General features: G+C 41.1%; 1 protein-coding gene across 1 annotated transcript in view; it reads right to left on the bottom strand.

Annotated features, from left to right (window-relative positions):
• OCA2 (OCA2 melanosomal transmembrane protein) overlaps positions 1–15,801 on the bottom strand; it is a 370,679-nt gene that overhangs the window by 121,344 nt on the left and 233,534 nt on the right. The window contains exon 23 of the mRNA XM_058290617.1: positions 13,657–13,750. Coding sequence (XP_058146600.1) covers positions 13,657–13,750 — 94 coding nt within the window. The remainder of the gene's footprint in view (positions 1–13,656; positions 13,751–15,801) is intronic.

The following is a 15,801-nucleotide window of genomic DNA, read 5'->3' as shown; positions in this document are numbered from 1 at the left end:
ATAAATAATCTAAGTTCCTACATCAAGGAACTATAAGAAGAAGAGCAAAATAACCCCAGAGAAAGCACAAGGAAGGTGAAATCAGAAATTGATAAAGTTAAAAAGAGGAAAACAGTAGAAAAAATTAGTGAAACAAGATGGTTTAAAAAGTCAATAAAATTGAAAAACCAAGAAAAAATAATACTGACAAAAAATGAAACGAAATAACACCAATAACCAATATCAGGAATGAAATCAGATATCACTACAGATCCTTCAGCCATTACAAGGATAATAAGGTTATACTGAGTAGACCTTTACTATCATAAATTTGACAACTAAGAAGAAACCAATTCCTAGAAAAACACAAATTCCCAAACCCAACCAAGATTAAATAGACAATCTGTATAGCCCTATGTCTTAGTCTTCTAAGGCTTCTGTAACAAAGGACCACAAACTGGGTGGCTTTTATCAATAGAAATTTATTGTCTCACAGTTCTGGATGTTAAAAATCTGAATCAAAGTCACAACAGAGCTGTGCTTCCTCTAAATCTGTAGGATCTGGCAGTGGCTTATCAGCAATCTGAGGTGTCCTTTGGTTTGTGACATAACTCAGTCTCTGCTTCTGTCACATAGCTGCCCTCTGTCTGTGTGTATCTAATTCTCACCTTCTTATTAGGACACCAGTTATACTGGATTAGAGCCCATCCTAATCCAGTTTGGCCTCATCTTAACTAACATCAGCTTCCAAGATCCTGTTTCCAAATAGTATCACATCCATGGGACTGGGCTTAGGACCAAAACACACATTTTGAGGAGACAAAATTCAATCCATTGAAACTTATAACCATTAAATAATTGAATTCATAATTTAAAAGCTTCCAAAAAAAGTAGTCCCTGGCCCAGATGATTTCACACCAAACATTTAAAGAATTATCACCAATTTTATACAATCTTTTCCAGAAAATAGAAGATGAGGGAGCACATTCCAACTCATTTTATGAAGTTAGTATTAGCATGTCATCAAAACAAGACAAAAATAGTACAATACCCCAAAAATACTGTAGACCAATACCTCTCACAAACTTAGACAAATTCCAAGCAAAATATTAGCAAGCCAAATCCACAAATGTACAAAGAGAATTATTCACCAATACCAAGTGGGAAGTAGTCTCAGCATGCTACCAGTAAACTAATTCAATAACTGAAAAGCAATCAATGTAATTCACCATATCAACAGGTTAAAGGAGAAAAAAATTATGATCATATCAATATCAGCAAAAGCATAGACAAAATCTATCCCCATTCAGGATAAAAACTTTCAGTGAACTACACATAAAAGGAAACTAACTCAACCTGATAAAGAGCATCTACTTAATCTACAACTACCATCATACTCAATGAGAAAAGACTAAATACTTTTCTAATATAAGATAAAAGGCAAGGAACTTTTCTCTCACTACACTTATTTGACATACTACTGGAAGTTCTAGACAGTAAATTATGGCAAGAAAGAAAATAAAAGGCATACAGCGGGATAAGGTGGAAAACCAAGAAGATGGTGGCGGAGTAAGGAGCCCTCCTGCTACAGGGCAGTTAGCAAACACCCAGAGCTCTCTGGAGCTAGCTGAAGCACCTGTGTGGGGGCTCCAGGAGGCCAGAAGAGCATCCTACAACATCTTTGAAGGAGTGGAAGGAGGAGGCTGCCCATCAGCAGAGAAGACTCGTAAGTAGAGTGCTCCACACCTGGGAGGCTGGTGCCAATCCTCCACTGGAGGCACAAGCCACCTCAGGAGCTGTTCCACAGCCAGAATAGAAAGCACCACTTCCCCAAAACAGGCGAGGAAGAGACAGTTGGGCACCAATTTCAGCTATTGATGAGGAAATTCAGCAGGCTACAGTATAATCCTGAGAACAGCTAAAGTTTGAAACTGTCCAGGTCAGAAAGAGGTCAGGCGCCACCATCTTAACTCCATGCCTGGCACAAGGGGAAGTGGGGAGGACCAAAAATCTCATGCTGGTGGGGATCAGCTTCTTCCCATCCAGATCATATTGCAGGTCTAGCCTGGGCCCCAGTGTCCAGCAGGGAGGACACTGCAGGGACCTGCGCCCTCCAGGAAATTACCCTCCAGGAAATTACCAGCCAAGCCACAGAGGCTGGTGACTATCCTACTCTGGTGGTACAAGCTGCCCCAGGAGCTGTTTTGTGAATGGAATTGGAAGTTCCATTTCCCAGAACCAGGGAAGGAGGAGACAATTGGTTGGTGATTTTGGCTACTGATTGGTAGACTCAGGTGGCTAAGAGATAACCCTGGGAACAGGGGAGTGTGAACCAGTCAAGTCAGAAAGAGGCCAGTGGCTGCCATTTTGATTCTGCCGCCAGCCTGAGGGGAAGCCAGGCTGACTGAGACTCTCAGTGCCGGGAGGAACCAGTTTCTTTCACGCAGATCTTCAGCCCTACCTCTGGCAGGGAGGAGGCTGAGGAGCCCTGCACCAGACTATATAGGTAACTGCAGGTAACTTTGGCCACCACAGATTGAAAATCAGAAGTCTACCAGGGCAACTGTGGTCATCTTGGACCCCCACTGCATAGATTTCTGCCCATACCTACAGCCCCATCCCTGCCCCAGGCAGAGTAGAAAGGGATGTGAAGCTTCATCAGTCTCTCTGGGCAACTATAGTCTAGGCCTGCACATGGATTACTTCACAGAGCTGTGACTCTGTCCCTACCCCTGGCAAAGGAGAAAGTTGGAAGAAGCTTCATTGGTCCCTGGCACGATGAGGGCAGCTTAAGCCTCCACAGCTTACAGCACCAACTACATGCTTGGCCCCTACTGCACAATCAGCAAGGGAGAAATGATAGGAAGCCATAAACTAAAGAGAAAAACTGCATGCAGAATAAATACTCTAGGAAGCCAGATGAGAAGACACCAACAAAAAATTAAATTCTACACCAAGAAACAGGAAGCTATGGCCCAGTTAAAGGAACAAGGTAAGCCTCCAGATGACATAAAGGAGTTGAGACAACTAATTATACATGTTCAAACAAATCTCCTTAATAAATTCAATGAGATGGCCAAAGAGATTAAGTATATTAAGAAGACATTGGATGTGCACAAAGAAGAATTTGAAAGCATATATACAAAAAAAAACAGATCTTATGGGAATGAAAGGTGCAATCAATGAAATTAAAAAGACATTGGAATCATATAATAGCAGATTTGAGGAGGCAGAAGAAAGCATTGGTGAGCTTGAAGAAATGGCCTCTGAAAGTGAACATACAAAAGAAGAGATGAAGAAAAGAATGGAAAAAAATGAACAAGGTCTCAGGGAACTAAACAACAGCAAAAGATGTGCAAACATACATGTCATGGGTGTCCCAGAAGGAGAAGAGAAGGGAAAAGGGGCAGAAGGAATATTTAAAGAAATAATGGTAGAAAATTTCCCAACCCTATTGAAGGACATAGATATCCCTGTCCAAGAAGCACAACATACTCCCATCCGAAAAAATCCAAATAGACCAACTCCAAGACATATACTCATGAGAATCTCAAAGGCCAAAGACAAAGACAGAATTCTGAGAGCTGCAAGAAAAAAGCAATGCATAACATATAAGGGATATTCAATAAGATTAAATGCTATATGTAGGGGATTTGAATCTCTGGACTGATAATATGACACCCAGGCCCAGAGCCTCAACAGACTTCAGCTCCTACACTTTGATTTATTGGACTTACTCCACTCAGCTAACATGGAGTTGAAGAAGGTCAACCACCACAACATGGAGCCTAGAGTGTCTACAACTGGAAGCAGGAGTGCATCCAGTACCCATGTGGAATCTAAGCCCCCACTGACATAGATGTGCAATGGACACAACCAATCCAATGTCCACAGAGAAAATGTGGAATGGGTGTGGGAAGGGTACCCATGGTGGCTGCTGGGTGTGGGGAACGGGAGGAAGAGATGAGATGTGGAGGCGTTTTCGGGACGTGGAGTTGTCCTGGATAGTGCTTCACGGACAATTACGGGACATTGTAGATCCCCCCAGGGCCCACTGGATGGAACGTGAGAGAGTCTGGGCTATGATGTGGACCATTGACTATGGGGTGCAGTGATGCTCAGAGATGAACTTACCAGGTGCAATGGATGTGTCATGATGATGGGAGAGAGTGTTGCTGTGGGGGGAGTGGGGGGCGGGGGCGGTGGGGTTGAATGGGACCTCATATTTTTTTTAATGTAATTTTAAAAAAATAAATAAATAAATAATTAAAAAAAAAAAAAAGATTAAGTGCTGATTTCTCACCAGAAACCATGGAGGCAAGAAGACAGTGGTCTGATATATTTAAGATACTATAAGAGAAAAACTTATATTCAGCAAAACTGTCTTTCAAAAATGAGGGCGAAATTAGAATATCCACAGATAAACAGAAACTGAGAGAATTTCTAAGCAAGAGACAAGAATTTCAGGAAATACTGAAGGGTGTGCTAGAGCCTGAAAAGACAAGACAGAAGAGAGAGGCCTGGAAGTGAATCTAGAAATGAAGATTATATCAATAAAAGTAATTAAAAGTGTCAAAATAGTGGTGAAAATGAAATATGACAGATAAAACTCAAATAGGAGTAAACTTAATAAATGACATAAAGCACTTGTATTCAGAAAACTGCAACTCAATGTTAAAATAAATTTTAAAAAGCCCTAAATAACTGGAAGAACATTCCATGCTTAAGGATTGGAAGACTACATATCATTAAGATGTCAATTCCACTCAAATTGATATGCAGATTTAATGTAACCCCAATGAAAATTCCACTGGCACTAAAGAAAAAAATGAAAACACAATCATTAAATTTATTTGGAAGGGTAAGGAGTCCTGAATAGCCAGAAACATCATAAAAAGGAAAAGTGAAGCCTCATCTCCAGACTTTAAATCATAATACCTATGTATAGTGGTAAAGACAACGTGGTACTGGCCTAAAGACAGACACAATAGACCAATGGAACCAAATCTATGGTTCAAAAATAGACCCTCACAGATATGGTCAAGTGATTTTTTGACTAGCCTGTCAGACTCACACAGCTCGGGCAGAATAATCCATTCAACAAATGGTGCTGAAAAAATTGGACATCCATAACTGCAAGAAGGAAAGAGGATCCCTAACTCACACCTTTTCCAAAAATTAACTCAAAATGGTTCAAAAAACTAAAAATAAAAGCAAGAACCATAAAACTCTAGAAGAAATTATTGGAAAATATCTTCAAGACCTGGGGGTTGGTGGTGGATTCTTAACAAAGATAAGAGGAGGACTGAGTGGACTACTGATGTTTAATGTATGTAGAAGTTTTAATTAGCTTTCCTATAAAAGTGTGGAAATGTATAGAGTGGATGGTAACACACGTGAGTAACAGCTAGTTTATAAATGGGGATGTGACTGAAAATGGTAGTCTAGTTATGTAAATGCCAATTGATAGAATACTTGAGAATAATCTAGGAACTGGATAGCACAGTAAACCAAGAGGTGGGTGAGAATTGTGGTTGATGGCACAGATGCAAGAGTTTCCTCTATAAGCTAAAACAAATGTATATCACTACTGCAGGGTGGTGGGAATGTGGCGAAGCATGGGAAAAATACAGCTGGAGTGACCTATGGACTGTGGTTAGTAGTAACAATACTCTTGCATCTATGCAAAAGATGTACTGTGTTGATACTGAGGCAGTAAGGAAAATGTGAGCCAAATGCACACTATGGACCGGGTAATAATCAAATGATATTTTACCTGTAGCAAATGACACACCACATTGTGGTGTGTTGATGAAGGGATGTTGTTTGGGAATTCTGCACATGTGCATGATTGTTTTGTAAGTTTACAACTTCTGTCATAAAAAATATATTTAAAAAATAATAATAGGGTGGGTTGGGGGAAAAACACACCAAATGTAAGATAAGGACTATGATTAGTAGTAAGATTTTGACAGTGTTCTTTCATAGTTTGTAACAAACGTCTCATGACAATGCAAGGTGTTGGTAGAGGGTTGATGTATGGGAACCCTGTATGATGTTATGCATGTTTGCTTTGTGAGTTCACAACTTTCACTATACGCTTAATTGTTTATGTATGTTCATATATAAAGGATATAAAGATAATAACAATCATATTGGTTAGGGGAAAACTACTTTGTTTAGTAGCAATATTTTGACAATGCTCTTTAATCATTAGTTTAAAAAGTTTAAAAACGATGCAAGTTATTGGTGGTAGGGTGAGATGCTATATGTTTCTTTGATGTTACATATGTTTGGTCTGTAAGTTCACAACTATTATACACATATTGTTTATGTATATTTATGTATGAGTGATATATTTCAATAATTTTTTTTAAAAGAAAGAAAAGGCATATAGAATGAAAAGGAAGAAATTAATCTGTCCTTTGCAAATGACATCACTGTCTATGTAGAAAAATACCAAGAAGTATACAATTAGAGTCTTAGAACTAAAAAGCAAGTCCAGCAAGGTCACAGGATACAAAATCAACACTGAAAAATAAATATTTCTATATATTTACAATGAACATGTGGAAACTGAAATTATAAAGCAGAATACCATTTACAATCACTCCAACGAACCTGAAATACTTCAGTATAAACTTAGGAAAACAGGTAGAGCATATATGTGCTGATAAATACAAAATGCCACTGAAAGAAATAAAAGACCTAAATAAACAGAGATGTATACTGTGTTCACGGAAAGCAAGATATAACATAGTAACGATGTAAAAACTTTCCACCTGTTTTATAGATTTAACCCAATTATGATGAAAATGAGGGCAAGTGTTTTGTAAACACAGACAAGCTCATCCTATAATTTATATGGAAAAGCACAGACTCTAGAACAGTAAAAACAAAGAAAAATTAAAGGGGAAAAATCACTTTGTCTGATATGAAGGCCTACTATAAAGCTCCAATAACCAAGAGAGTGTTATACTAATAGAGGGTTAGACACGTAGCTTAACAGACGTAAAACAATACCCTAAACTGATTTTTTACACAGGTTCAAAAGAAATTTAATGGAGGAAAGATAGCATTTTCATTAAATGATGCTAGAGCAATTAAAATGTAAAACTATAAAACTTTCAGGAAAAAAACAGGAGAAAATCTTTGGGATCCATATCTAAGCAAATATTTCTCAGACTTGACACCAAAAGGAAAAATTGATACATTGTATACTTGACCAAAATTCAGACCACTTGTTTTGTAGAAGAACTTGTTAAGAGAATGAATACAGGCGTACATTGGAGATATCTTGGAGATAATGGGGGTTCATTTCCAGATCATGGCAATAAAGGGAATGTTGCAATAAAGCAAATGTGAATTTTTTTGTTTCCAGTGCATATAAAAGTTATGTTTACACTATACTGTAGTCCATTAAGGCCCGCAATAAAAGTATGTCTAAAAATACAATGTACGGACCTTAATTAAAAATACTTTAATGCTAAAAAATGCTAACCATCATCTGAGCCTTCAGCAAGTCGTCATCTTTTGGCTGGTGGAGGGTCTTGCCTCCATGTTGATGGCTACTGACTGATCAGGGTGGTGGCTGCTGAAGGTTGGGGCGGCTGTGGCCATTTCTTAAAATAAGAAAACAATGAAGTTTGCCATCTCGATTGAATCTTCTTTTCAAGTAAGTTTTCTCTGTAGCATATGATGCTGTTTGACAGCATTTTACCTACAGTACAAGTTCTTTCAAAAATGGAATCAATGCTCTCAAACTCTGCCATCGCTTTACCAACTATGTTTATATAATATTCTAAATCTTTTCTTGTCACTTGAACAATGTTCACAGCATCTTCACCGGGTGCAGATTCCATCTCAAGAAACCACTTTCTTTGCTCATCTGTGAGAAGCAACTGCTCATCCACTGAAGTTTTAGCATGCATTACAGCAATTCAGTAACACCTTCAGGCTCCACTTCTTAGTTCTCTTGCATTCGAGAGAACCACATCTGCAGTTATTTACATTTCTACCACTCAAGTCTTGAACCCCTCAAAGTCATCTAAGAGGGTTGGGATCAACCTCTTCCAAACTCTTGATGATGTTGATATTTTGACCTCCCTCCATGAATCACGAATGTTTTTAATGGCATCTAGAATAGTGAATCTTTTGAAGAAGGGTTTCACTTTACTGTGCTCAGATCCATCAGAGAAATCACTACCTATGGCAACAGTAGCCTTACGAATGTATTTCTTAAATAATAAGACTTGAGAGTTGAAATTACTCCTTGGTACAGAGGTGCTGGATTAGTAGGCATGAAAACAACATAATCAGTTCATTGGACATCTCCGTCAGAGCTCTTGGGTGACCAGGGACATTGTCAATGAGCAGTAATATTTTGAAATTTTTTTTCTGAGCAGTAGGTCTCAATAGTAGGCTTAAAATATTCAGTAAACCATGTTGTAAACAGATTTTCTGTTATCCTGGCTTTGTTTTTCCATTTAGCATAACTCTTAAGGGTCCTAGGGTTTTCAGAATGGTGAATGAGAACTGGCTTCAAATAAAAGTCCCCAGCTGCCTTAGCCCCTAATAGGAGAGTCAGCCTGTCCTTTGAAGCTCTGAAACCAGGAGTTGATGTTACCTCTCTCGCTAAGAAAGGCCCACATGGCATCATCTTCCAATAGACAGCTGCCTATGTGTAAGTTACAGACGGGGAGAAAATATTTGCAAACCACATTGAAAATCTGTTGTGTAGTGTAGCCACCTTCATCAATTAGCTAGATTTTCTGTAAAGCCTGCTGCAGTGTCTACATCAGCACGTGCTGCTTCTTCGCCTTGCACTTTGATGTTATGGAGATGGCTTCTTCCTTTAAACCTCATGAAATAACATCTGCTCGCTTCAGACGTTTCTTCTGTACCTTCCTCACCTCTCTCAGCCTTCATAGTATTGAAGGGATTTAGGGCTTTGGTCCGGATTAGGCTTTGGCTTAAGGGAATGTTGTGACTGGTTTGATCTTCTGTCCAGACCACTCAAACTCTCTCCATATCAGCAGTAAGGCTGTTTCACTTTCTTATCATTCTTATATTCACTGGATAGCACTTTTCCTTTCTTTCAAGAATTTTTCCTTTGTATTCACACCTTGGCAAAAGGGGCCTGACTACTTTTAGCCTCTCTTGGCTTTTAACATACCTTCCTCACTAAGCTTAATCATTTCTAGCTTTTGCTTTAAAGTGAGAGACATGCAGCTCTTCCTTTCACTTGAACACTTAAAGGCCATTGTAGGACTATTAATGGGCCGAATATAAATATTGTATTGTCTCAGGGAATAGAGAGACCTAAGGGCAGGGTGAGAGATAGAGAAGGGCGGGTTGGTGGAGCAGACAGAACACATGCACATGTATCAGTTAATTAAGGTTGTCATCTTAGATGGGGTTAGTTCACGGTGCCTCAAAACAATTACAATAGCAATATCAAATATCACTGATCACAGACCACCATAACAGATATAGTAATAATGAAAAATTTGTAATATTGTGAGAATTACCAGAATGTGACATAGATTTACAAAAAGACCACGTGCTGTTGGAAAGATGGTGCTGATAGACTTGCTCATTGCAGGGTTGCCAAAAACCTTCTATTTGTGGGGAAAAATGTAGTGTCTGTGAAGCACAATAAAGTGAAGCACAATAATACTAGGTATGCCTACACACAAGTTACAGGCTGGGAGAAAATATTTGCAAACCACATGTTCAACAAAGGAATGGCATATAAAAACTTTCAAACCTCAACAGTTCAAAAAGCAAACAACCCAATCAGGAAATGGGCAAAAGCACGGACAAACATTTCACTGAATAGAACATAGATATGGCAATGAAAACATGAAAAGATGTTAAATATCATTAGCTGTTAGGGAAATTAAAATGAAAACCAATGATATATCATTACACACCTATCAGAGAGGTTAAAATTAAAAATTGTGACACACTAAGGGCTGAATAGGCTTCATAAAACTTTGATCTCTCACACATTGTTGTGAGAATATAAAATGGTACATTCACTCTGGAATATAATTTAGCAAATCTTTCAAAACTAGTTGTACACTTACCATAAGACCCAGTAATCTCCCTCTAGGCATTTATCCCAGAAAATGAAAACTTACCTTCACAAAAAACCTGTACGTGAATGTTCACAGCACGTTTGTTCATAATGGCCACAGAGTGGAAGCGGAGCACACGTTCTTCCATGCATGAACTATTACACTTTGCACATCATACCATGAAATGCTACTCCACAACAAAAAAGAACCAACTATTGATATACAAAACAACTTGAATGACTCTCTAGGCAATTGTGCTAAGTGGAAAAGGGCATCTCAAATGGTCACAGACTGCACGGTTCCATTCCTGACATGACAAAATTTTAGAAATGGAGCACAGATTAACGGTTGTGAGAAGCCAGAGAGAGGGAGGGGGGAGGGAAGCCACAGAGCTGTCTATAAAACGGCACTATGCGGAGTGTGGGTGTTGAGGGACCTCTTGGGAGACTGCGTCCTGAGCTGCCAATAACTGCGCTGTGATCTTGTACTGTCATTTTGCAACGTGTTACTAGTGGGGGAATCTGGGTAAAGAGTTCACAGCATCTCTCTGTATTACTTATTAAAACTGTCAGGGAATATATAATACCTCAAAAAAAGTTTAATAAAAATTTTTAATGAAATCAGAAAAGGTCTAGATATAAACAAAGGTGAAGTTTATCTGTTTGGGAGGTGGAAAAGACAACCCTAAACACAAAAGTAAAGGCCAAGTCATGTTGAGTAAGAGTCATAGTTTTGTTCATGGAGTATCTAATGCCCCTGGCAAAAGTTAAAGTCCAAAAATAAGCTAGAAAGCAGTCACAACACATATGTCAGAAATTATTCCTTTGGATGTAAGAAGAGCTTCCAAAAAATGGAAAATTTCAAATCTCTCAAGAGAAAGACATAAGCAAAGGATACAACTAGAATGTTTACAAAATAAGAAATGAAAATACCCAATACTTAGGAAAAGAGTTTATTCTCAGTAGAATTAATTAAAGCAAAATATTAATTCACTGTTAGCCTACCAGATGAGCCAAGAATATTTTAAGTGGCAGTAGGAAGTGTTGGATAGGGCTCAGTGAAATGAGCAGTGGAGAAATATTTCTTGCGACAGTTTGACAAAATGTATTCGGATTTTTACAAGAGTTCACCTGGCCAGTGACTGTATGTCAGAGAATTTACCTTCAGTTACTAAGGATTAAACAAGCGTATCTGTGAAGGTATTCATCACAGTGTTGCTTATGATAAAGCACACGAAACAATTTAAATGCCTAACAAAAGTAAAACAGGGATATTTCCACATTATAGGCATAAATATATTATATTTTTGGAGGAATAACTCATGGTCTGGTAAAATACAATAAAATATGAAGAATAAAATTTAGGATACAATTTGATTCAATTTTTTGTTAAAAATAAATATTTCTTTTATAGAAGGGAGTAAAAATATAAGAAAACTTGCCAAATTATTATCAGTGGTTATTTCTGGATAGCATAATTATAGGCTACTTTTCTTTTATATTTTATTCTTAAGTGTGAATAATTTACCTAATCAGAAAAATAGCAATTAAAAAATAATAAAGCAGGCAGTCGACATTTTGCACTGTATATCACAGGAAGCCATCTTTTGTGGAAGTTGCAAACTAGAAATTCCATGCAGATAAGGACCTTAGGACAATTAGAGGACCATCCCCTGGGAACACTGCTCCAATTACTCTGCAACAAGGAACTGACAGAAAGGACCGTCAGAGCTGGAAGAAGAGGAATGAAGCGAGGGCAGAACGACGACGTGGTTCCTTACCACAGACTTCAGAGAGGTTCTTTCTCGATCCAAGACAATGGACACAGCCCGACAGGCCACCAGCAAATGAGCTTTTGGAGGAGAGAGCTGGGAGTCTTGGGAGAACTTGGCAGAACTCTGAGCCACCAAGTGCCTGAGTATCTTCTTAGCGCTTCGCTGCTGTACGTCTGCACACATGTTGCCCACCCCGTACATCAAAGGCAAGGTCTATTTCATGCCCCATACTCGGCATTCCCAAGGGGTGTGGACACCAGCCCTTCAACTGGACATTATTCCAACTGGGTATTATTCCAAAGTGATACTGGGGGCAAGGAATGGAGGAGGAGACTGAAGTGGTTTAAAAACTGGAGTTGACCTAAAACCCTCTATTTTTTCATCATATTAATGCCTACTTCTAAGACCAACCATGTTGCCAACTGGCTGTGAGATTTTCCCTGTTGTCCAAAGCCAACCAATTTGAAGGGCCTGTGTATTACATGCTTGACCAACCAAAGAAGGAGCCAGGGGACATTTGAGTGACAACCTTCCAGCTCTGCAGAAATTAGAAGCCCAGCCCTGAGAAGGGAAGGGCTAAAACCTTTGGACCCAAGACTGTCCCTCTCATTGCTGCCCCCCACCCCAGAGGGATCCCTGAATCCCCTTCCTTGGCTGTGTTCCCAAAGGCGAGATGATGGCAGCATGAGGTGGCTCATCCTACAAATGCCCGCCTTCCTTCCAACCCAGGAGTGTAGATTAGTGCCTCAGAAAAACTGCTTGTGAAAAACGGAAATGACCAATAGAGCAACTCTGCCAAAAGTCAGCGTTTTCTACATATAATATAATGTAGAAACCTCTCTTGGTGGCCCTTACCCGAGGAGGGGTTTCCATACCGAGCCCCAGGCAAGGAGCTCCGCACAGGCTGCCTGGTGGGCTACAGTCGGTCTGCACCCAGCCTCAATCGCACTACAAATCTGGATGTGGGGGCGGGTCTGCGAACGACTCCAGCTGTGAGCAGGCATTCCGAGATTCTCAATAGGCGTTTGGTTCAACCCCAACGAACCTAAGTTCATTTTTGCAGCACCATTTGTTTGTGGGAGAACCCTAACTTCCATTCTGCCCGCGCATCTGCTTCCAACCTGTCTCCTATCCAGCATGATAATGTGATGCAGAAAATAGCAATGGTGTCAGTTAAGGCAGAAGGCTTAGAACGGAACTTCTTTTGTTTCTCTCATACACTTTGTGCATCGGTTGCATCGCCCTGCATTCAGAGAAGCTTCAAGGTCACGCTTCCAATGCTGCAGCCTCACCTGCCCCTATCCCTCCACGGTAGCTGTGTGGAGACGGGCTGTGTGGAGATGGGCTGGGGGAGGGGGCGCTGGGAAGACACGAGGGGCCGTATGGAATGGGCACTGGGCCTCTTCTCAGTCCTGGTCCTCCAGAGTCTCCCATATCCTGAACACCGTGCCTCAGTCCTTCTCAGCCTGCTGACCTTGGCCATGGTCTGGCATCGCTGAGTCCCTGCAGGAGGGACAATGCTGTGCAAACTGGTGGGGAAACAGCATTCCCTCCTTGGACACCATGCAATGTGCCCATGAAAATCTTACCCGGCCAGTCTGCGGCCAGTTCCTGACTCAACCCCAAGAACGCCTGTGTCACCCTCCTGCTACAAAGCTGATCCTGGGGGCAGAGCTCTCATGAGCTCATTTTGAGCTCCCCTCCCCTGCACCAGACCCTCTAACTGCTAAAGCATGCTCATCCCGGTGGGCACTGGAGTTGCCTTTTACATTAATGTACACTTAGAGTTAAACAGAAATTAAAAATGCGTTTTGCAAGTACCTGAAAAATGCCATGAAAGAGAATCCGTACCCATGCTGCTCCGCGATTCCAGCACAAACCACATTCGCCGATGCTCCAATCAGCGTCCCATTACCTGAAATCAAAATTTTTAAAAAGTCCCAGGTTATCTTGGTGGCAGGCTCCTGTTTTCTTTTTTCTGCTATCTATTTGAATCATCTCACAAGCTTTTGATTGGATGATGACTTTACAGGCAAGATCAAAGTGATTGCTTTACAGATCTCTAAAGAAGGAAAAAAACACCACCCAAAACACCCAGGAAATAAATCCACTGCTTGTAAGTACCATAAATCACTAACAAATAGGACTGTGGCTGTTTTAGATGTTAAAAAAGAAGAAAGACCAAGAAGAATTGGCAAATCATTGTGGGTAAAGGTGATACAGATATTTTGGAGGAAAATGCATGCGGGGAACAAAGATAGTAGGTGAGAATGAGGGATCTTCTGAGTGGTAGAACAAATCTCTGATGCGAGCCTTTCCTCTGACCTGACTCCCAGACCTGGGCATACACCAGCAAGTGCTTTTTGGGTGGAGAAAGATCATAGCCACAGGACGCACTGGACTAAGCAACTTCAGTGGGCGCTTTTCACTAAAGGGCAGCTGCCTTAACATAAAATGCACGTGTGCATGGTCCATGGGGAGATCACACACACGTGCAGACACCCATGCACACGTGCACACACACAACAGTGTAGGTGACCTGGGTGAGGAAGCTGCTCAAGGCTGTCCAATCAGAGCACTGAATCGCCCACTCCCCAAGGCAGGGATTGGTCCAGGGGGTGGGACATTTGCCCAGGGAAGTCAATCAGCAGCACCTATCTCCATGGCGCTCAGGGTTCAGGGAGGGGCCCAGCCAGTTTCACTCAATTCTGACATCTGTGCATAAATTTTTGAGGGAAAGACACTCCTTCTACTGAGGATCGCTGAACCATGAGACCGAATCTGGAGCTGCCCGCAGCAACGAAGGCAGGAGGGAAGGAGTTCCCTGGAAATGGAGCTGCATAAAGAATGGCAGAGCCGGGGAAGGGAAACCAAGGACAAAGCCCTGGTGGTAGAGTTAGAGCCCTGGTGGTGGCACGTCAAAGTCAGTCCTGCCCTGGGACACGCGGGCATGCGAGTCCAGTAGGCGCATTGCCCCCGCACATCAAGCTGGTCATGCCAGCTTCAGTTGGATTTCTGTTTATAACCAACTAATAAACTGCAAGACAGAACAGAACAGAACACAAATGTTGGGCTGATTTGTAAAAGCAGCGCAAGCACCTGTGCATTCACTACAGCCATAACCTAAATTATGTCTAGGTTCCCCATCTCCAGCCACCATCGGCTCCATGCCAGCACCCAGGAAGCCGAACATGCCGAAGAAAAGTATGAAACCAGGCAGATGCTCCTAGACACAGCCGAGCCGACTGCTCTTATACACAGCCACGCTGACTGGACTCCTTTAAAATGCCCAGAATTAACCTTCAAAGGACTCTCAACAATGACCAAAAATGGTACCCACTCCCCAGACTATTTAGCCCCTCAGGCACTCAATGCATACTTCAAGACTTCTTCTCCCTCCCCAGACTTCTTATAACATTCCTCTCCTGTGTCCACACTCAGCTTTCGAAACTGCTTCCTCTTTTCCTGAGGAAACTGAAGCTCTCTGGTACGAAGAACCCAGCAGTCCATTGTAGGACGACTCTTCTTGCCATGATGAACCATCTGTGATCCGAGGGCTAATTCCCTCCCCCGAAGGTCTCCAAGCCCCTTCACCCACCTTGTGCCAGCAGATTTCCTGTGTCTCTCCACAGTGGCACACTTTGCGCCTTTCATCAATGTAACAATCAGCTATTTTACTACTTTTATTAAACATCGTTGTCAATTTTATGTGTTCTTCTTCTGGTTATTGCACAGTCAGTAATTTGGACTAACGTGCTTGCTTGAGACAACTAAAAAATAACGTGTGTTATTGCACACATGCACATATTTCTTAAAAGTATCAAAGAACTAGCAAGACCACGGAAAACTCAGGACCGAGAATACAAGCAGGTAACCCTGGCACTGCCAGCATCGCCTGGAGGCACTCACCAGTCTGCAATGAGGGCGTGAGAAACCGGCAACATTTGGATGGCCTCCTGGGACTGG

Source organism: Dasypus novemcinctus, chromosome 3 (assembly GCF_030445035.2).
Source record: "Dasypus novemcinctus isolate mDasNov1 chromosome 3, mDasNov1.1.hap2, whole genome shotgun sequence".
NCBI lineage: Eukaryota > Metazoa > Chordata > Mammalia > Cingulata > Dasypodidae > Dasypus > Dasypus novemcinctus.
This window is presented reverse-complemented; position numbering and strand designations above follow the sequence as displayed.